The 23,918-nt window shown below is 46.1% G+C and overlaps 1 protein-coding gene across 2 annotated transcripts in view; it reads right to left on the reverse strand.

The window, feature by feature from the left end:
• Positions 1–524: 524 nt before the first annotated feature.
• The window catches only part of LOC142576570 (uncharacterized), a 121,425-nt gene continuing 98,031 nt past the window's right edge, over positions 525–23,918 (reverse strand). The window contains exons 2-4 of one of the 2 annotated variants that reach the window (XM_075686748.1): positions 9,526–9,815; positions 9,097–9,240; positions 525–781 (exon numbers count right to left, since the gene is read on the reverse strand). In XM_075686748.1, coding sequence (XP_075542863.1) covers positions 633–781; positions 9,097–9,240; positions 9,526–9,796 — 564 coding nt within the window. In that variant the 5' untranslated portion in view covers positions 9,797–9,815 and the 3' untranslated portion in view covers positions 525–632. Of the gene's footprint in view, positions 1,829–9,096; positions 9,241–9,525; positions 9,816–23,918 lie in introns of both variants that reach the window. The other variant, XM_075686747.1, reaches the window with a different exon arrangement.

Here is a 23,918-nt window from a genome sequence, read left to right on the forward strand (position 1 = left end):
GGACGTCTTGTTTCAGGAATAAGTATTGACTAGAGATTTTGCAGTGATGTTTTGTCAGGAACATTGCAGCTGCGAGCTTTACAAGCCTGTGATTATCACATCTCCATTAATTTTAGCACACTCTACAGCTGTCCCGATGACGGCCAGATCACCCTAGATGTACTAATGATACAATATGTTTTTAACGGCTAACTGCTAACGGCGTGATTTGACCTGGCAACCATCGGCAATTCTTTGAATGTCGCCGCCATTGAAATACAAGTGGCCTTAGAAGAGGGCGATACTTAGCCAAATTTGGAATCTCCATCTTTCAAGCGCGTGTGCTCATGATTTCATGCTTACTCTAATCGAACCCTCGAGACAGTCAAAATATATGCGTCCCAACAGCATGAGACCGGAGTGACTTCAAGACTCGCTAAGAGAACCTGAACTTCTAGCACCTTAGTGATGCAAATTTAATTTATGTAACCCATAGGATGAGCGCGTAACATAAGCAAATCAAGAAGTAGCGCGCATATGCCAACTGTAACCTGCTGCAATAGTTATATTACTTGTTTAAATAAGGATGTGTTTACACTCGTTAGCGTTATGCTCTCAGCAGAAAGAAAAATAGAGCATGACAGTATACTTGATCAAGGCAAGAGTACGCATAAGCGACTCACCTGCACGCTGATGTAGCTCACGAACGACGTCGTAAAGGGCAGTGCGAATGACATTACCGCCATTGCGACGAAGCAGAGTGCTACAAGATTGGTGCGTCCAACAAATCGGAAGTCAGCCACTAAGGGAAGAAGCAAACGTCCCATAAATTCGGTCCCCGCGCAATAGGTCATCGACAGCTCCGCACTCTTGCGTTCGACGCCTTTGTCCAACGCGTAGTCGATAACAGTACCATGCACAACGAGAACCGTGTAGTCAGCGGCCACGGCTCCAAGGACGAGCACATAGAAGGTGGGTTTCGAAAGTAGCTCTAAAGTACCACCATGGCAAGCACGAGGTTGGGGTGATGGATCTGGCAATCGCCGATCTGCAGCCGTTTCTTCATAAGCAGTACCAGTATTTACGTCATGCTTTTGTTTTTGAGAAACGTCCTTCTCTACAAAAATACGCTTGGACTGCTTCTCTTTATTACCGCTTGGTCGTCTTAGCCACTTGCCGGAGCCATTTTTCTTTTCTTCAGCCCTGGTTATTTGATCCGCTAGCGCACCTTCGTTGCTGACATGGTGTTCGTGTTTTGCAACCCCGATTCCAAGTTCTTGGGTGGAGTAACAAGCCCTGTGCACGTCACCCGCTTGAAGGATTTCCACTATTTCATACTTTGAAGCAGTAATTATCTCCGGTGTCACGTGTCCGGGCTTTGCAGCTTTTCCTGGTGAGTGACAAGTCGAGTAGTCTGCGTGGTCAACTCGAAGAGATGAGGTTTCTACGGTGTCATCAAGGTTCTTTTCGCAAGCGCCTCTGGGTTTCCAGTTTAATACACATTGACCGTTAAGATCAACCACAGGTGAACGTTTTGCGGAGACACCCGCTTTGACTCCTTTAAGAAATTCCACCTGATTTGACTGGCTCTTCCGCTTTTTGTTCGTCGCTATACTGCGATCTCTGAGAAAGATAGTGAAGGCCGTTGCATTCATAATCAGCGCCGCATAGATTAACAGTGTTCCCCTGAAGGAAAACAGCTCTTGCAGCCACGAGAGAAACTTTGGCAACAATAGTGTTGCCATAGTGTTGCCGGTGTACTTAAAGCCGGCAGCCACTCCTCGGTACTTGTTGAAGTGCGTCATGAGGGCAACAATCACTGCTACACTCACGATTCCCATTCCCGCTCCTGGAAACAAGAAAAGACGTCGGGTATTACTGTTTCGTACGGCTGACAAGTTTGTGAAGTTGTCCTAAAAAACCAGTCATTTATAATCGTGTCATCAATTTCGGCATAAGGTATAAGTGAGTATAACCAATTTGTTAAGTAGCAGAGAGCGCCAGGCAGATGGAAGGGACGGGAAAATGATTGCACAAGAATGAAAGATCAAAGCCAATTTATAAGTGATGGCTGCGGACCCACTAAAAAATAACAGAATAAACGCGTAACTTTGAGACACCTTAGCTGCCGAGAAGTGCAGTGACTGCTAGCAAGACAAATAGGAGCTTGGGCTTGTTGGCTTTCCATCCTGCTGTCAAGAGCGCAAAACAGACGGAACACGAGACGAGAAGACGGTGTCGTCTTCTCGTCGAGCGTCGGTTTTGCGCTCTTAACACCAGGATCCATGGCACACAGAGCATCTAGGTGAAGACGGCTGTAGAAGCAAGCAAATCGTAGCAAAGCCCTTTTAAAAGCCACTGAATTTTAGTTTGCTTCCAAACTTATATCTTACGTTTAACAATTCTGCTTTACTTATTTTAAATATAAACACTACAGCATATAAGCTCTAGATAACCCTCCTATACACAAACTTTACATTTCTTGACAAATCATGAATGCTTTGCATTTCGTAGACATCATATACAAGCGAGTCGGAATATATTTTCTTAGTTACTTCACAGCACGAAATGTACAATACAGTATTTTGGTACCCGTTAGATAACCACATTTTACTGACACTAGAACAGCTTCTATGCATCTAGCGATGCTTAAGCTGTTGTTAACGTCGCAACTGCCGCAGAACACTCCTTAGGTAATGCATATGCTGTGTAAGGGTTGTGCCGAACATGCCAATAACATTATCTCGGACAGCCCGCCCTCTGAAATAATTCGTATGAGACCCCCTGTTTTGGGGCAAACTGTAGTATGGCGTCGTCGTTATTGTTATGTTCGTTACAACTGCTACTGCTGCTGTCGTCATCACTGTGATCGTCACATTCTATGTCACCCTCTGAAAACCAATGATTGTGCGACACAGCACAGGCCGCAACAATGTTGGTCGCACGTTCCGGCTCGTAGAGGATCACTGTACCACTGTAGAGAACTGAAACGACTCTTAAGAGCCAAATGCACCTCTCCACCACAGAACGCATGGCGCCATGAGCTGTGTTGTATTTTCACTCGGCTGTTTGCATTGGAGGATGGCCGAGAACCGAGGTTAGGAGCCATGGCTCCAAGGAGTAGCCCTTGTCAATTGCATGAAGATGGAAATAGTGCACTGAGCAGTTAGTTCTCAGACGACAGACAATTTGGCAAGCTGAGAACGTTACAGCTTCATTTAACAAAGCCATATTTCAGAGGGTGATGACCTTAGAGATTGTTGTCATGAGTCCCAATTAAAAGCATAAAGTGAAGTTGGGCCCTAATATGCGTTAGTTTTTGGTTCGTGCCGCCACTTGGTAGCGTGAGAATAGTAGCACTAATAGGTGTTTCTTTGTTCTGCTCGTGGTAGGTATTTGGTAGCATGCTTGTAAGTTATTTAACACTTTGAACATTCTCAGTGGTAGCACAAATTGGTTTCATTTCTTCTACTCCTGGCAGGTACTTACTCATGTGCTTGTATTTTGGTTAAGTGATTGCCGTTCTGTTCGTTTCTGAAGAGTGACTGTGAAAAAAATTACCGACGATTACGTTACTTCCTAATGCGAAATTTGAGCGCAGCAAATAAGCTGTTTCACCTTTTGGATAGATTGAGGCAAAGAAATTGAGCAACACATGTATGCGCTATCACATAATTTTTTTTTTATTTTTCACACGTATTCCTTTAACAAAGACTCCACTAACAGTTCTTGACAGTCATGAAGGAAGCTTTGTGGTCGGAGAAATAGACTGATATATGTTCGACTTGGTACACCAATGCTTGATTCTCAAAGACGAGATCTATACAAGTGCCTCGCGAGGTTGTCACAGCCGTGGGGGAAGCAGAGGCTAAGCGCCGCCGCCGAGAAGACCCTGCCGTTCGCGCCGCCGAAGCGGAGGCTCATCGCCGCCGTCGAGAGCAACCAGCAGTAAGCGAGGCTGAAGCAGAAGCTCATCGCCGCCGCCGAGAAGACCCTGCAGTTCGCGCCGCCGAAGCGGAGGCTCATCGCCGCCGTCGAGAGCAACCAGCAGTAAGCGGAAGCGGAGGGGGGCGGCGTGTACACCCAGCGGCAAACGATGGGGGCAGAAGCGCGCGCAGCAAGCGGACAACACGATAAAGGGAGGAGGGAAGAGATAGCAGCGACTGACTGATGCCGCTGACGGCGGTAGTGAGTCAACCCCAGCTATCCGCCACACAAGAACAGGGGGGGGGGGGACCCTTTCCTCCTCTTTCTGCATGGCGGCGACGGTGTTCTATGCAGTCACGTTATCTTGACTCTCTAGCGGCGTCAGCGGCATCCAGCGGTATCAGTCGGTCGCTGCTAGCGCTGGGGGGATGAAAGGGGGGCGGAGCTGGTTACGAGGCCGACGACGACGCCGACGACGACGACGACGCGAAACCCAGGAACGGACGCCAAAGAGCTGCGCTCTAAAAAAAAAGCTTTCATGCATGGGAAATATTGCTTATCTTTTCACCAGAACTAGACATATTGCTCTGCATATCGATGCAAGAGTAAGTGACAATTCTTTGCGTTGAAGGCGCTGCCATCGATATAAGCGTTCAGCAAATTTCGAAAAAGCGCCAGCGCTATGTTAGAGAAAAGAATTCATCGGTGATTACGATACTCCCTACTGCGAAATTTGAGCGCAGCTTGAAAGGGGTTTTCATTTAACGATATATATGGGCTGGCACGGACACTCTGTCTCGTGCTGCACGTTGCTAATGCGAGGAAGTGCGGTGCGACTGTCTCTTTAATCAGGAGATCGCGAGAGTTGGAGCGTGGGTGACGCGTGGGTGTGATTCACAGCAGGCGCCGCCGACAGTCCTCCCAGAGGACCTGCGCTACTCTGGCGCCATATCGTAGCCATCGTCGCCGCGGTACGCTTTTCTTCTCATGCTTTCTCCATACCCTCCTCCACTTTCCTCCTCGCATCTTTCATCCCCCACTGCGGTCCGCATTCGCTTTTATCTTTCGCTATGCTCGTTCGCTGTGCTAAGCCGCTGCCTCCGACGCCAGCCCTCGCCGCAGGAACGGGTGCCAAAGAGCTGCGCTCTCAACAGGAAATAGCTGTCATTAAAATACCTGAACAAGTCACTAGGAAGTGGCGCCAAACATACTATTGCTGAAGCAGCCCTTATGACCGACACATTTGAAAACAAACTCAGCTTTAGTAACTGGCGTTGTTTTTTTTTAACTTCGCTCTCCTCGAAATAATATAGTAATCCCGAATATCTTTAGCGCAATCTAAGGTTGGATGGATAATAATTTTAAGTAGTAAGTGGTTTAATGTTCTTCTGCTGCAGAACAGTGCAATTTGCTGTCGCCACAAAAGAATGGAAGTACTTCTTTGATGTTTAGTTTTTAGAAATACATAGTTTCAGATATTTATAATACCTCGAAGATGCAAAATATTGCATAGTAATTTTGAAAAGAAGATGAATCCCGCTTCACGAAAATTCGGAAATATGTACTTTTTGCCAAATCGAGTCTAAAATAATGACGTTAAGCTACGGTGGGAGGACTGCATTCACTTAGTGCTCCAGCAATGTCGTGAGCTGTTTGAACTGATTACATGTACAGATGGCTTTTCTTTAGGAGGGGGGGAGGGCAATCACATTATTTTTACTTACAGCGCGCTCAAGTAACAAGGGCGAAGAAGAGAGACGAAACACGAGCGCTTGTGCTTCGTCTCTCTTCTTCGTCCTTGTTGTCAGTGCACGCTGTAAGTTATAATAGTGCAGATGTACCGACTCGCCCAGCTAGCTACCGTACTGCAGGCCATGCATGGTCGTCCATTGAAGCTTAGTTTGGCATCATAAATGAGATTGCAGGAGCGAACGCGCTAACACACACTAAAAAATTTAGCTACTTGCCGTTGTAGCTCAGCAGCTATGCCCTCGTACTACGGAGGTCTAGGTTGCGAGTCCAATCCTGGCCGCGCCGGTCGTATTCCGCTGGGGCCTAATGCAAAAACACTCTTGTGCTGTGCAAATTGAGTGGTCTATATTAATAGGGAATGTCCCACTTTGACGTGCCTCAAAACCACAGATTGTGCTTTTCGGATGCCAAATTACAGTTTTTCATTCGAGAAGCTGGGCTCCCCACTCACATTTTAAGCCGACATGCCAATTTGTAATCGCAACTTATAACAAACACCCTCTCACCGAAAGCATTCACGATTTTTGTCTTATAGCTTGCTTGACGTCGAGAAATGTGACGCACCGCTGTGTCGACAGCTTGAAACATTCCGCCAACATGTGCGTGCCGTGCTGGACTTACATAGCTCCGCACACTCTCGCACCCAATCGCGCATCAATGGCGTTGTCAGTAAGTTGTGCTGACGGGACGTTCACTCGCGCGGTAAAAATAGCACAAGCCACAGAAGGCCTGCAGATATTATCTAGAGCTGATCACCAAGACGCACATGCGAAAGCGAAACTACGCGTACACGCCGCAGATTGACCATGCAAAATTTAATTCATTATTTCGCCCGTAAATGTTGCGATACTGGTGTACTGTTCAGCCACAATACAACAGAAGTTCCACTAAAGTTTTCTCCCCCCCCAGCACTGAATACCCCTAAAATTCGCAAAGCTATTTCGGGACGCATGCAGGGGCCCTATAAAGTAAAAGTCTTCCAATATGTTTTTATTCTAATTTGCTGACGTCAAATTTAAGTAAGCAATGACGTAAGCATCAGGCGGTGACCCGCACAATTGCCTGAACAGCCCAATGAAACGATCCTCTCGTTTGTAGGAGGTCATGTTTGCTTGCTTTCAAAGCGAATAACACTGCCTACATTGAGTGGTTTTTCTTGTCTAAGTGGCTAACAAGAGGCCAGGAGCAAGCTCAGGTGGAGAGGGTGTCTATGGGGAGAGCCAGCGCGCTGAACATAGATAACCGAATGAAGAGGGAAGTGCCGGCTTCTGCGATTGGGGCGCTTCCCTTACTTAACTTACGGTGGCTTGTTTAAGATTGCGGCGGCGTGCAAGGCACAGTGAAAAAATCCGCAAAAACGAATCCTCAACAAAGAAGAGTTGCCAGAGCGCGCTCGTTAACATAACGTTAACAAGCCCAAAAGACCTTGTTAACGTTAAGCTGCCGCGCTGAAGTGTTTATTATAACGAAATAAACCAATGGCTGCCGGAAGGTGCGAGTAGCCAGTGCCTGAGCCATCGGCGGCAGCCATATCTTATTCTTTTGTTAACGGAACAGTCTCCGGCTATGTAGAAAACAATTCAGTCTTGTTCTGCATATTGTCCCGTGGTAATGATGGTGAAGACAGGAATGTTATGAATGACGGAACTAGCATTTTACTAGGCGAACTTGTGTCCACAAAAGGAAGTTACACTGAAAGCACAGCATGGGCGGCGAACCTGGTCGGCGTTCGTCGAAATTGGATCTGCCGGTCAACTGCGTTGGCTTTTATACACGAGTTATCCAAGGTTCCAGAGTAATCGGTGGTGCCCGCGTGTCTTGCAGAAAGTTCTACAGCCTTCGCGTCGCGCATACATGAAATCAGTTTACACAAGGTTCAGTGACAATAGACAGCGCATAGAACCAAAGATAACATTCGAGAAACTTCCAATGTATGCACGTGCGTCCCGCGTTCTGTGATAACATTATTAGATGGTGAAAAGGTGTCACCCGAGAAAGATGAAGTACACATGTAAGTATTAACGCATTTTGAACGTGTACACGTCCCTTTGACGCAATGCGCTTTCGCGGTTTTGTTACGTCTCGTGACAGACAGGTGAAGTGGGTGCAGCCTGAAGCCTTTTGAACAATAGCAGACGGTTAATGGTAACATGGTGTCGAATTAGAAATAATTATATATGTTTTGTTCGGTCGAATCATGCGTAATTAGTGGGTATAGATCATGTCAGATTAGGAGCTAGCTCGGTTTTCGTGACGTCGCATGACAGACAGGCGAAGCGGGAGTGGTCCGAAAAAACTTTTTGACCATTCGCGGCGGTATGATTGCAAAATTGAAAAAGTTTGGAAAAGCTTTACCTTGAACTGCCACAGTTTAACGTGCATGTTTATCTGCTCTTTTCTTTTTATCTGTTTACTGTGTGAAGCTGCTTTTGCAATCCGTATTCATGTGCTTTATTTTTGTGAACAGCGCTTATCATTTGTCAGCCTCCCCCTTTATGAAATGTGACGATTATGATATTTCAAGCTCCAAAATTTGTTTTTTATAACCTATATATTTCAGATTCCTAACTGCTTAGTATATTTTCGTGTTCTTGAAATATTCGAATTTTTTTTTGTAGATTGTGTTTTGAAAGATGACGTGTGCCACATTCTCTTATCTTCTCTGGCTTTGGCGTGGCATGTTTTCTTTTTTTCATTTTCTTAATCTTACTGCGTGTCACTTCGAAAATCTGGGAGGCTGCAGAAGAGACGCCGCCGCAGCGACCCCTTCAACGGAGCATGTGGTAACCTAGGCGCTCCGAAATAGCTTTCAATTGCGGGACAATCGTTAATTCCGTCGTTTTATGCCATGTAGTAGGCAACTGCTTCGTGAGAACAGGAAAACGTTCTATTGTAGAGAAAGAGTATATCTATGAGCTTTCCTCGCATAACTTTGATGGTGCCCTGAAGGTATTGGACGTGAATCATGCACCAGTCGAAGTGCGGGAAATGTACATTTACTTTAGACACAGATTTCAGCCGAGAAACTTCGAAGCAGAATTACATATTTCATGTTCATTTTAGATTTTTTTCAAATATGTGCTATTAGCTAAATACACGTACTTTAGCACACAACTACCCACTGCCAGTCACTGCGAAAATATATGCTCTGGGTTAGTTCTCCCAAGAGTTGTCCGCATAAAAAATTCTACTCGCGGCGTGTGTACCTGCCTTTGACAAGACTGCGTGCTACCGTCGAATAGTGCGCGCATTTTACGTTATTTTTATTAAATCATTGTTCATGGAGTCCCACTTCTCAGAATGGATGGCACTCTATAACTTCCCTGCTTTAATGAGCTTCCATTTGGCCAGTGCTCTTTTGCCTACAGACCGTGTATTGCCTCCAGACCGCAACTGGGAGCATAAATGAAAGCACCAAGCCTTTTAAACGTCACTTACCATGTATAAATCCGAATGTGACTGTCATCCATGGTATGCTAGGAGTGAACACGGCCGCTAGAAGCCCCAACCAAAGCAACATGCTTCCATAGAAGGCAATGTGAAAGGTCGAGAAGAATGGCTGAAGAAGTGCCACAAGTATGCCTGCAAGTAACATCAGGTGCTGTTAGACAATCATTTACAACTGTTTCGTTGTAACGTAAAATAATAAGGAAAATTAATTGTTTAGGCTTATGTAATCACCCTGAGACGTAACAAGTTGACCAACCTACACTTTTTGCTCTGTTTCTAAAGCAAATGCGGGGAGCAAAAGAAGTAGCACTCCTACTGATTTTGCTGTAAGCAATAACGTGTGACGTGTGCCCCCGTCACAAGGCTGTTCTGCACATTTCTCATAACACGAGAATTCGTGCGCACATGACTGCTTACCAGACACGTGTCCCATAATTTGAAGGACGCTGCCTGGCCAGGATGCTTTTTCGCGGGTCGTGTGGAACTCTTCTAGGAAGTATACGAAGAAGAACCCCAGATTGGATGACGAGGCTACAGTGAAGAAAGCGATGAACGAAGCTGCCAAAGCTACGCTCCAGCGAGTATCAACGTCTTCAGCAGGCCGGCTTGCTCGCTGCGCAGTGGCGCTTTCTCGCACAGCGCTGATTTCTGGTGACACATTGCCGGTGGATATCGCGGGTCCTACCATGGCACAGGCCTCCGGATTCCTAAAAAAGAATTTTCCAAATTTATCAAATCAAACATTTATCAAGTCTTTTAAGGAGCACTCATGATCCATCCAGTCATCGTGGATAACATATCCAGCGAGGAAAGGGGCGGATTATTGAAACAGTTGGAAGAAACATCTAGCTCCAGTTGAAGTGGTCGAAAGATAAAATATGGTCATAGAGTTGAGGGTATAGATAAGAGCTCTGTCACTGCGCACCGTCCTCGACGGCGTAAACTCTCGCGAGAGGGGAGGGGGAGGCGCGTCGGACTTGAAAACGTTTTTACTGCATCATTTCCGAGAGCGGCCACAAATTTCAGACAGCACTAACATGGGGTCATTTCCCATTTTTATGCGGGTTTATTCTCGGAATCGTTCTACATTATTACCTATGCTGACGTGTTAATAATATTAAGTTATTGCCGCAGTTTTACATGCCAAAACTACGATGTGTTTATGAGGGACACCGTTGTGGGCGAAAAGCGTTCATGACGTAATGGTTTCACTATCAGGCTTCTGTGCTAGCAGTTCTCAGTTCAAATCCGGCCACCGGACAGTTTGATGCATTAATTAATTTTAAACTAACTAATTAATTAATTAATTAATTACTTGATTACTTATTTAATTTATTATACTAATTAACTAATCAATTAATTAATTAGTTCTTCATTCGAACAATCCCAGTTATGCTATGAGGTGTAACCCAGAAATGCGATAAGAACATGTTATAGGATCGATAAACTAAGCAGCGTGCTCACTGTCATTGTCAAACCCACAGAACCACTTGCTAAGTTAAGGTCAGAGGTGAGCTCTCTGAAAGACATTATAAGCAATCACTAGTGGGGGTTAAATGACATGGAAGACCGAAGTAGACGAAGGAACCTTATAATTTACGGCCTTGACAAACCAACAAATAAGAGCCCTGGTGCCTTCAGAAAGCGGGTTCTTGATGACTTGTTCTCTGCAAAACTAGGCGTCACAGCCAACACAGTCGAAATGATACACAGAATAGGAAGAATCACCGGTAAATCTGTCTGTCCTGCTTAATTCTTTGACTGAAATGAAAAAGTGCGTGTGTTAAAGAAGTACTTGAAGGCTCTACCAAACAGTTGTCTCGATCTGTAGCAATTACTGTAAGGCTACGCTCATTAAGCGTTCTCATCTTCGGCGATATGGTAAGCAATTTAAAAATGAGCACGACACGTTTCCCTGGACAATGACCGGCTACGTGTAGACGAAAACATATACGTATGGGACGAAGTAAACTCGCAGGTTGTCACGCTTCATAAATCCCGACCTACACGGACTCCCAACTAACCCGAAACGAAAGAACTCCGAATTGCATTATTTAATGTAGAAAGAATTGCCAATAAGACCAGACAACTTGAAGCAATTCTTTTCCTTTACAACCCTCATGTACTTGCCGTCATCGAAACATGGCTTACACCTAATACTAACGATGACGAAATAATTCCACCTTCCCACAATATAATAAGGCGTGACAGCGAAGGACAAGGAGGGTGGGTGGCATTAACAACGAAAAGTGACGTTCAATGTGTCGTGCTTGAGGGCATTCGAGACCATGAAAGTATCTTGTGTAAACTCAACTACCGAAAACTTTCTACTCGGTTTGGCGGGATTTTCCGGCCACCAAAAAGGGTGTGTCATATCTGGAAGGGCTGGCCCCGTACCTGCAGCGCATGCTCAAACCTAATCATAAGCTGGTGGTCACTGGCGATTTCAACTTGCCTGGCGTGAATTAGAACGCGCTCGCTATCTCGGGGCCCGATGATGTTGGCAATGCATGCCTACTTTTCTCTATTCTTCATTTTTCATGACTTGAAGCAAATAGTCACTATTCCGACTCGCACCACTGTCCACACAATCGAATCTTGATCTTGTATTTGTGAAAATTTTTCCTGAATATCACTCAGTGTGCTGATAGTATCTGGCACCACAAGATTGTTCCATTTATTCTAAAAATCAACAGAAAAAAACGCTTCCCTCGGTAACAACCTTTCATAACTTTAATGCTGCCAATGATGAATCTGTCTCAGATGCAATACATCTCTCGCCTTCTGATTTAGAGCATGGTGGCGATATTTCTGATCTTTGGAACGATTTCAAGAAATTAGTGTTATCATGCACTGAGAGGTTTGTTCTTTTGCGTAGAAAGACTACAAAGCGTCGTAACCCATTAATTAGTCGGCACATAACCAATCTTAAGCTCCGTATTAAACGAAAAATGAAGGGCAAAAGTACATCATCATTTACCGCCTTGAAGAAACGCTGGTTACTAAATTGAAGGTCGTGCGTAGTAAATTTTATGGGCAAACTCTCACAGCTTTTTTAAGGCATCTCCTGAGAAATTCTTTCGCTACTTGTCAGGTTCCAAACCATGTGTTTATTAGCTAAAGATTGATGGTAACATATGTACAAACCTTACTTCAACTGTAAATAAATTCCATACCACTTTTCACCAAGCGTCTACAAGGCCAAATGTTCAATATTTGCGCATGCAAAACTTTGATCTGCCACCTGTGGCAAACCTAATTCCTGACCTAGCTCTTGCTCGAGAAGGAATGTTTTCTCTCCTTTGAAATGTTAAAACGAAAAAGTTAAGCGGCGCTTACCGCATACCGAATGCCTTACTTGTATGATACTCAGAAGTTGTATCACTTTACCTTTATGTTCTGTTTAACGCTGCACTCAGTCAAAGCTCCTTACCCACAAATTAGCTCATAGCAAGAGTTGTTCCCATATTTAAATCAGGAAACATAATAACAGCTTGTAAGTACAAACCAATTCCTGTAATAAACACATGCTGTAAACTGCTTGAACACGTTAGAGCGCACAATATATCTCAGCTCCTCGAATGAAAAGAATGCTTCGTCGTGTATCAGCATGATTTCTGGAAGACTGCCTCAACAAGTACGCAATTAATTTTGGTTCTACATAATTTTGCTACACCTTTAGATAACGGTGCACAAATAGATGCAGTTTTTCTTGGCATGTCTAAAGCTTCCATGCATGTGCCACCCACATTGCTCATTGACAGATTAAGGGATGTCGGGCTTCCTGACAGATTGATGCTGTGGTTGCGGGCTTATTTGAAAAATCGCACTCAGTTTGCAGAGTGTGCAGGTGTCAAGTGTGTTATCTACCGATCTCGTCAGGGGTACCACAAGGTTCCGTACTTGGTCGTTTGTTATCTTTAATTTAAATAAATGGCATTGCTTCTAACATCGCTCACTCTGTTGCAGTAAAATTATTCCTTGACGACTGCGTGATGCATAGTGTTGTTAATAGCTCCTCTTGTCAAACACTACTGAACAAGAACATCTGTAAACTTACGGACTGGTGAGAAGGAAATGGCATGCAAATCAATTTTGATAAAACAGTTGCTATGACAATAACCAACAAGGAAAAGCCACATTTTCATACGTATTGCATTGCTAATAAAAAATATACAGTCAGTAATGCCTGTCAAGTAACTAGGACTAACTATCGCAAGCAACTTAAGATGGGTTAAGCATTTGAAGAACATTTGCACAACAGCACCTAAAAACTGGTTTCTGCACATAAAATTAAAAGAATCTCCGTCAAGTCTTTACACTCGAGGCATACCGGACTGTTGTTTGACGAGTCCTTGAGTACACTTCAGTAGTGTTGGACCCACACTACATTAAACATATGGCCCGAATAGAACGAATTCAGCGTTCGCTGCTAGATTTATTTCATCTGACTATCTATGTTCTTCATCTGTTACCCATATGCTGCAGCGACTGAATCTGGAGCTCCTCCGTGTCTGGCGAAAGATTGCGAGACTAAAAATGCTTTATTTGATCTGTCAGAACAGAATGGGGTCTGCAGCGCGCAACTTATCTTTCCCGTGCACAACACAGATCATCTAGAAGTAATTACTGGAGTGTTATCCGCCCGTACTTTGCGAACACAAAAATGTTTCAGAAGTCTATTTTCCGCTCCGCGAACAATTGAAGAGTGGGATTGTCTGCCAGCGCCTGTTGTTGATTGTACAAATGTAAATCCTTTGGGAATTCTATGTCATTGCACTTCATGTAAAAAAAAGAGAAAACCTCTCCTGGCTGGGCACCACTATTGCCCGCAGTATTTTAACACTGCTGCCTGCAGTATTATAACATAAGAAATGAAATATAACATTACGTGAAGCGTAAAGGTCGTAGCTATAGTGATAGTATAAATTGCAGTGAACAAGCCTGGTGTGACGTGAGCAGAAACGTCAACAGAGACAATTCTAACTACGAGGAACATCACCTAGAATTGTCCGCATTGTCGCCTTGTGTCGATATTGCGTTCCTCTACTGCGACATGCTCACGGCGCGCACGATGTTGGCATGCGCTTCTTCCTTTTTAAGTGCAGGCTTTTGTCGACGTTGCCTCTCAGCCTCAGCCTCCGGTTCTTGCAGCACTATGTCTGGGCGCCTCCGCGTTGAGAGATACCGTGTAAGGGACACGCAAGCCCATAATACATCTGTACGTGGACCAGCGGAGTGGTATTGGCGTGTATGCGGGCCGGACTTGCTTCATTATGACTAGCGTGTCGCTCAAGCTCGTCGGCCACCGTTTTTGCATCAAGCGGGAGTGTGTTCGCTCTGTATAAGGAGCGCGGCACCTCGCTGCAGATACGCTGAAGCAGTAGGCGCTACTCTAGCCACCCAACAATGGCCACAAGTGTGGGAAAACGAAGGCGCTGGCCGGTAGGATCTATAGGAACTGCATAGTCTGCGTAGGCTGTTTTACAATTCCTTTCAGCAAGCAGAGCTGTCTAACTTGAGGTCTTAGAATACAGTGTCTACTGTGCTTTAGTCTCTGCGATTAGAACACGGCGCACTAGGCATCTTTTGCAGCGTTCTTTTCAAATTCTGACGATAAGGGAAGTCGTTAAGGTAATGTAAGTGATGTTCTTCAAAAAACACGCTAAAACTCATCGACTGTATTTTTTTTGGTATGTGTAATATTGAGGACAGCGAAAAATCGTATGCAATATTCAAATGAATGGTACAGCAACAAAACGTGCCAAGCGCCTCAACGCTGTTGGATCTGGAGGACAATCCCAATTGCTGTCCCCCAGATTTTGGACCTTGCCGTTGGGTCCGGGAGTTCGCCGAGGCTGAGGAGGACTTTGAGATGAAAACTGGAGGTTTATTTACATTATTTAGTGAAAGTACAAAGAAATTAACAGTCGTAAAGTCATTACGGGCCGGCAGCAACTCCGATGCTGCGGCCCATGGCAAGAAGCTCGAAAGAGATGAATGAAGGAATGCTCCCTTACTGCTCCCGCTCTCTGGCTTTTAACCCCTTCAGTGTATCGAAGTCACGTCCCGTTCGGCCAATCGGCGAGCCCTCTCAGGTGTCGTAATTTTCGGCCAATAGTAGGCGCCCGTGCGAGTGTACGTCACATTCGGCTCAGAGGGTCACTCCTTGGGCTGCAATTGTGCGAGGGATTAGTTGTCTCCGGTATTGCCTTCGCGGTCTGCAACTGCCGTCACAAAGGTAGATGGGGAGGATTGCTGCCAGGGCTTCACCGTGCATTACAGCCGTCTTGCCTCGCGGCTTGCAAGCGCACCACGGGGCCAGGCGGTTTGTTCTCGAGCGACCTTTCAGAGCCGCAAAGTAGCTTTGCTCGGGACCCACGTTACCTGGAACAGTGCCAGGGTCTCGCTATACCTTCGGGAGCAGTCAAGCAGTGGGACAACAGCGCCAAATGCGGCGCACGAGGTGGGGGACGCCAACTTGTTTGGACGTGCCGCGCCTCGGGAACGTGGTAGATGTGCTTCTGCGCTCCTTAATTAGGCGTCACGCTATTCGATGTGGGCTGGTGAAATTGAAGTAGGCTCAGGAAAAGATCCCGTATCTAACAACGCGCTGGCCTGCACGCGGGAAATTCTTAGGGATGTTTGGTATCACCAACTGAGGCACGCACCCGTTGCCTAATGTTTAGAGCATCGCGCTGCTATTCTGAACAAGTACAGCTCCCATGGCATGGCCACTGGCCTCCATGTGAAGGTCAGTGGCGGTAGATGGACCATAATGAGCCAGCAATTGGGGAGCCATTAGAAGCGTACGAAAGCGGAGAAGGCTTTGGTTTGCGCAAGGCCCCATACGAAAGCAACTTGCTTCTTAAGTAAGTCGGTGAGTGGGGGAAGGGCTTCGGCAAAATTCTTGATAAAACGACGGAAATACCAGCTTACGTCAACAAAGCTTCTAATGTGTGCAGCGGAAGACGGAATAGGAAAGTTCTATACAGCGCGAACCTGGTCAGGGTCGGGTAGAACGCCAGCGGCACTGACGAGATGGCCAAGAACGGTTATTCGACTATCTACAATGTGGCACGTAGATGAGTTTATTTGCAGTCCGGCACGTCGAAAAACAACATTAGCCTATAGACGCTTTAGATGACGCATGAAAGTTGGTGAAAAGACTCTGATATCGTCTAGATAACACAAACATGAGACTATTTATAGCCGCGAAGTAAATAGTCCATCAGTCCTTCGGTGGCTGCCGGGGCATTACAAAGGCTGAGTGACCCAATCATGAATTGGCAGAGGCCATCAGGTGTTACGAAGGCAGTTTTCTCACTGTCCATCTCGTCTACCGGTATTTGCCAATAGGCTGATCGAAGATCTATCGATGAAAAACATTTGGCTCCGTGCAAGCAACCCAAGGCATCATCAGTACGAGGCAATGGGTAGACATCCTTGCTTGTGATTTTCTTGAGGTGTCTAATCCACATGAAAGTGCCAACTACCGTCCATCTCTTGGAAAAGAGAACAGGGGGCGCCCACGGACTGCAAGTTGGCTCAAGAATGTCTTTAGTCAACATCTTATCGACTTCTCGTTGTATTACTTGCCGTTCAGCATGTCGAAAACCGTCGGCGTATGAGATTGGCGTCTCCGGTGTAAATAGAATGGGGGGCCACCGATGTCGGGCCTGAAGGGCGGCCGTGCATGTAAAAAAAATGTCACCGTAAAGTTCCACGAGACGGCAGAGGTGAGCAGCTTGTGCCGGAAGATCAGGAGCAATCATGAGCAAAATGTTCCATTCCCACGAATCTCCAAGTGTGTTGTATGCTCAGTTACATTAAGAACTAATGCATCGGCACGGCAGTTGAACTCATAAACTGCTTCCGTTCCCGCGATTCCCCTGAAGTGTGTGGTATGCTCAACGACACTAACGAACAATCTATCGGCGCGACGTAATGCTTTGCCATTAAAGTCATCCGAGAAAACATCTCACGTCCAACCGTATCCCCCTGCGACTATCAGAATTTAATATGAAACCGCAGCTAAAAAAGCAACAAACTCGCGTCGGCACGGCAGTCGAATTTATAAGCTGTTTCCGTTGCCGCGAATCTCCTGAAGTGTGCGGTATGCTGACCTTGCTCAACGACACTAATGAACATTGGCGCACCGGCACTATGTAATGCTTTGCCACTAAAGTCATCCGAGAAAACACCTCCCTTCCAAACGTATCCCCCTGCGAATATAAAAAATTAATATGCTACCGGCGCAACAAAATAGCAACAAACTCACTTTGGACACGGCTTCTTCGCCTTGCCGGCCACGCATTCCGTCGATTGCGTTACCAGCTCGGCTAGGGACGAACGGAGCTAACAACTTTCCCCTCCGTAGTACCTAGGCGAAGAGAAATTTCAAGGACCGAAAGTCCCCACATTTCTCTCTCGCGACAACTGCTCCTCGCGCATGCGTAGAAAAACGAAGAAACCCAATTATGATGTGCTCGTGTTTTCCAGAGACGGGCCCCGGGGCTGCATCGGGGACTGTGGGCGACGAGCCTGCGGCGACACGAATGATGGTGAACGAGCTGGTGGTGAACGGGACTCGTGACGTCAAATGACGACGAAGCACTGTTTCCAGGAGCACGAGTGCCATTGCTTGGTTGTTTCGGTGCCAATGTAGTCTGGTAACGACACTCACTCTGTGCGGGTCGATAATAACTGGTAAATGGCGGACGCAGAGGAGAAGAGAGAGTGCGGTTCCCGTACAAAAATGACTGTTGATTAACGATTGATATATTGTTGGGGAATTGTTGAAACAACGGACTTCAACAAATTTTCAAGAGCAATTGAGTTCACTCAACCCTTGCACAACAATATTACTGTTGAGTGTTCTCAATAAACAATTTATTGGGTAATTTGTGTTGATTTTTCTAGTTGTTTTTTTGTTGTGTAGCAGTTGAGTCCAGTATACCATAATTAGGACTCGCATATGAAGACATTCCAAACATTTATTGCGATGCGTTCCAACCTCATTCAACTTTGCGGCAGATAGGTTCTTCTTTCGCCTCGCTTTCATTAAAAGAAAATGTGTGACCGATGGGGTGGAATCGAAGGTCGGCCATCGAGCCCGGTACTCTAGCCAATAGGCCACGAGCGCGCACATACTCCTCTCATTCGAAAGCCAGTAAGCTCTGAAATGCTTGGCGCGTGCGCCGCGTGCCAATTCCTGGTGCTGTCGCTACAGCTGGCGCTTTGAAGCGCCTATCTCCGGGACCGCCCCACTTTCGTAGCCATGTTCGCTACGTAAAAACTGCAACGTTTGACTAGATTCATGACCGCCCAAGTTCATAACAATTTATTTCTTCGCCGCTGTACAAATGCCATCGTCGTTTTAACGTACACTAGATGACATAACCATTGGTACGATCCGAAATGAGCACGTTTCGGGGAGCAGAAGAATGCGAAATTCACTTGCAAACACGGTGACTACGCGCATATGGAGTTCCCCAAAAGTAGACACGGCGGCAGCGCGGCCGGGGATAAGACAGGTGCCGACAGGCGACGACGCTACCTTCGAGCATCGGATGCACTGTGGGAACCGTAGGATGCAAGCGCGCACACGCGACAAACATACACGGGTGAGGTCTTCGAATTTCCTACGACGTACCTTCTGTCCGCAAAGCAAATATAGTTTTTTTATCCAATGCGCGTGGTACTAGAGATCAAAGAACGAACGCGCTTTGAGATCGCAGCGCGCAGCCGCTATAACCATTGACTTCAAAGAGCTTCAGATTCAGCAACGGCCGCAACAGTATCACAGCTAATCGCTGTCTCTGCGGCTGCTCCCGTCTCTCGCCTTGCAAGAAGCACGCGATTTATTTGAGCCTCGCCGAACTGTCGTCGTCTCATCTCCCAAGCCTGCAGGTCTTGTATGTTCAGTAAAGAACACCAAAGGGAAATGAAAGAAATACAGGTAACGAACTCTTATCATACCTTACTTGTCACCTAGTCATCTGCAAAGGCATTACAAACTATTTTAGAAGCTTTATTTTTGTAAAAATAGCAAAACTAGTAGTAATCTTTATTTCTAGGTGGCGCGACAAACGTCAAGGTAGTGTTCGGGTGTGTATGTGTGCGCGCAAGCGGGTGCAACCGAGCTTCGTTTTGCGCACACTTTTGCAACAGTACACACGGTTACCGCTAGTTTCGTAGTCGCATTTTTTGGTCGTAGTATTTATTGTTTACGCTACAAATTAGGTTGTTCTTAAAAATTTATAAAGGTTAGTTGATAAAAAATTATTGCTAATTAATTAGCGGTTTTTAAGTGTCGTCATGTTGTGTTTGAAAGGTTTTTATAACTGAATGCGATAGTGAAGCTGTGAACGGCTTTCGGACTGTCGCAGTCGTGCGGTGGTTCACGCCTCGTGCTTCTTGATGAAAGTATTTTTTTCTTTTCGGACATCATGACGCACATTTTAGTGAAACGCTTTAATGGCGATAAGTGGGACATTTATCCATTGAAGTGGTTGGCTCACCCAGCTACTAGTCTTCTACTGATGTGGGCGCCTGCTGGTTTTGATGAGTTGCGCGGCAGAGGTCATGATGCCTGTTGGAGAGAAGGCACCCCGAAACAGTCGCAGCCGCACTTCTGAAGATAGGTAAGTAATCTCGTTTTCTTGGGCACGTAGACTCTTTTTCTATTTTGACATTGACGAGCGTGAGATGTTAAGCACACCGTTCACTTTCTTCTAGCAAACCGCATGCCCCGGAGCAAATGCGCGCGATATTAACTCTCGCTGCCGCCGTCACTTCGTTTGATACAATGGTAGAAGAGGCAGCGGCGCCCCATGTGCGTAAAATTGCATTGCTTCATTTGTTCCTGTCTAATAACGTTTTCTTCATTTGTATGAGAGAACACAATTGGAACATAAGGATCGGCTTCTCTGCGCAGTGATAATTTTGTACAGTGGCCACGCCATATTTCATGGGGGCTCACGTGGGCCCTCTAAGCGCTTGTTATCGCGTTCCGATACGTGCGAGGCGCGCTGCCTTTCAAGGTATTTAGGCAGGCACTACAAGCTTTGGAGAACCGCGACAAATAATTGTGCAGCAGGTGTGCAGCTGTGCTGCGCTTGTACCACACTCGTACCGGAAGGCAGTGTTGCACTTCACGCTTACCCATTTCGTAACTATGGCGGCCGCCGTGGCAATTTGGGGCTCGAGGTCGTGGATACGATCCCTGCAGCGGCCGCATTCCAAAGGAGCGGAATGCAAAAACGCTCGTGCATTGTATGCACGTAAAAATTTCCAGGAAGTCAAAATTAATACGGAGTCCCCAACTACGACGTGCATCATAATCAGATCGTTGATTTGGCACGTGGATCATTAGAATTATTTTTTTTTCGTAGTGGCTCATCGTATACCATACGGTTAGTGTGATCACCTTTTGTGCCGTAGCGGTTAAGCGCGCCTCGATTTAGGTTGCGGCTAATGATGCGGCGCACCGCAAAATATATTTCGCCTCTTTGGGATTTGCGGAGAACGGCCAACCGATTAGTCACAGTTTCTGCGCGGTGACTGCACACGGATACACAGCGCAAATGAACAGAGGTGTGGTGACGACGTCGGCAAAAAACACAGCCGCCGACGGGCTCATCTTATCGCCTATCACCGCCAAAACTACCGCAGTAAGCATCTTTATCTAGCGCGGCGGGTTGCCGTTGAAGGCGTACTGAACAAAAATTAATAGGCAATAACCGAAACATGCCACCGTTCTCTGCTGCCTCTTTGAGTTGGACCGATCCGAATGTGCATTGCTTCCAGAAGCGAAAGGAGCGCCAATCGGCACGTTGTCGCCTCGAACTAAGCGTCGCACTCGAGTACCGTTTGCGCGGTCAAGAATGACGCGTGCATGAAGCTAGCTCACTGCGCGGACGCTACCGCGCAATACGCACAAGGGGGTGTAGGCGACGTTCTGCACACAAATCGCGCGGGATGATCGGAGCAACGCCGGAGCGGCTAGCTTTAAAGAAACTGTACATGTTCTCACTCGTACAGGCACGCTCGCATCGCTCTCGGCGTATCTTTCGGTCATTCCTTCTGCTGGACTTCTTACCAAAGATTCCATATCTGCTTGGTATTGGCTATGCACTGTCGCGTGGTCTTTGGTTCTGCGAGAGAGCCGGGAATATTTTTCCCCGCTGTGAAACATCGCTGTGCGTGTTTTAGTTAACATTTACCGTAGCAACCAATTTCTTCCTTTTCTCGACGGCACTCGTACAGAGTCGCAAATTTTTACTTGCCAGTATAGTGTGTACTTCTATTTCGTGCGTAGTTATGTGCACTGTGTGGCAGATTCTTAATCCGCGTGATCTCATTTTCTGTCCTCATTCCCTTCTCACAGGTCACGCATGCAGCAAATTCCCGGGTGCTAAGTGTTCTACGCCAAAAGCACCTTGGCGTCGTGCAAGAGAAACCCGTTGATATGTGGCTGATTCACTAGCAAGCTCTCATCTCTGTTGTTTTAATCGCGGTGAAAGACGTGTGATAAAGCTTGTATATATTTACGTGAAGTCATTTGTTTCAAGTCTTATTTTGCCTTCTCACAGTCAGCTGTAGCTCTTCCTGTGATGTGTTAGTGTACAAAACATTTTAATGTAACATATTCAGATGTATTTTGTGTATTCACACGCAAGCAGCTTCAAGTGTTCATGTGTTCAAAGTTGGTTCTTACAAGTGTATGCTTAAGCCCTGCCTTTTGAGTTGCTTTGCCTTCTAGTCATAAACTTAAGTCGAAAGTGAAGACCACAATGATCGTTTTGATTGAATTCATATGTATAGGTTTTTTCAGATGTATTTACACTGCTAGAGTGCTGTAGGTACTAGCCTATGTCTCCAGGTTCGATGTAGTGGTGCCTTATGTACTGTAATAATGTTTCACGTGCACGCATCTTTAGTGTAAATAAATGTACTTCAAGTTGATCAGTCTCTCCTTTGATTTTGTTTGTGTTTGGGAAAGTTATGAGCAGGCACCGGGACATGCAAGTGTGAACAGCAAAGCAATTTCAATATATGAATAAAAATCCACTAGCCCAACGAAACGTCAATCATATTTCAATGGCGACTTCTGAAATCTCAATGCCATCTCAACTGTGCCACAATGTGCTTTTCAGTGCTGTGGCAATAATAATTCAACAAAGGTCAATAGAACTATCACAACGTCAGTTCAACGGGCAATCAATCGTAACTCAACAACCATTCAACAAAACGAACACAACGGGCCGTCTAAGCACAATGGACTTTCAATCGTAACTTAACAATTATTCAACATTGAGGTACCCAATGGTGTTTCAATTAAATTTCAGTGGCCAATATTCAAGAGTCCTCAACACTCAACCCAACAATTCTCCAACAAACTCTCAATAGTTCCTCAATAAAAAACTCAACATTGACCAACGAAATTTCAATGCCTTATCAATAATTTTTTGTACGGGTTGATAGAATAGCGAGCCACGTGACCAACACACCGGCAGGGAAAACAGACTGGCCGATCGTGTGTGGTTCGCCACTCGGCTGGATTTCGGTAGCGTGCAGGATACCGCGGACTATTAGATTGACCTGCTGCATGGGACAGCTTTAGAGCGGCAACGGCACATACAGAACGAACTCCAAGATTAGCATGTACGTCGCGGACTATTGCCTGCACAAATGGTGTAGGCAAGTTGTTCTGCTCACTGGGGTGGGAAAAAGGCTGCATAAGCCATGTCTTCAAGTCCTCGCAGCACTGTCCGTGTGAGGCCATCTTCGGATGAGGGTCGCTGCAGTCCGTGCCTCATCATAAGAGGATGATGTCGCGGCTCTGTTCGGCAGACGTGGGAACAGTGTTGAACAGTGTCTGCTCTTGGCCTGCTCAAAGCTTTGACACTCTTTTATGATGTCCTGTACTGTTTTACAATTTTTTCATGAGCAAGTTGAAAGCATCGTCAGCAATCCCCGTCAGTACATGCCCAACGTTGTCTAGCTGGCTCAGTCCATATCATCGGCCTTACGGCACAGAGCCAACACGTCCTGGATATAAGAGACGTATGATTCTGTGGACGCCGGGGCGCGGGTCGCTAGTTATTTCTTGGCGGTGCTCTTCAGCCCAGAGGCATGGCCGAATAAGTCCCCCAGCTTGTGTTTGCAAGTGTCGCAGTCGTTAAGCTCTTCCTCGTAGTTGTCATACCACACCTTCGCCGTTATTCTTAGGTTGAAGACCAAGCTAGCTAACATAATTGTCAGTTCCCATTTGTTGTGGGCACTTACACGCTCATATGTGGCGATCAAGCCTTCCACATTGAGGTGGTCGGTGCCGCAAACATTCCTGGATGCCAGATACGTGCTGCTGAGCCAGTACAACCGTCGGAGTTATAGGCGTTGATGTGGGCGTGCCATGTCGAGTCACGTTTCCTCCGTCATGTTGTCCACTCCGAGGGGTGACCCCTACGCAGCTTCCTTGTTGTTTCTCGTGAGCACCCCCACCTCCCACCAATGTGCTAGAGAGGTCACATATAAATACGTGTTTACAATATTTGCAAGAAACGCAATGACGCATAAACAATATTGCCACCGAAACCGATCCCACCTCTACACGGCAAATCGTCTTCTGAGTGGAGCCACTCTTAGTGGCGCCGTAACAATATATATATATATATATATATATATATATATATATATATATATATATATATATATATATTGTAGTGGATAATATGCATGTGGCACTATGCGGAGTGCCCCGCTGCGGCGCGAGACCCGAACTCGGGCCGCTGATGCGAAGGGCT

Source organism: Dermacentor variabilis, chromosome 3, assembly GCF_050947875.1.
Source record: "Dermacentor variabilis isolate Ectoservices chromosome 3, ASM5094787v1, whole genome shotgun sequence".
NCBI lineage: Eukaryota > Metazoa > Arthropoda > Arachnida > Ixodida > Ixodidae > Dermacentor > Dermacentor variabilis.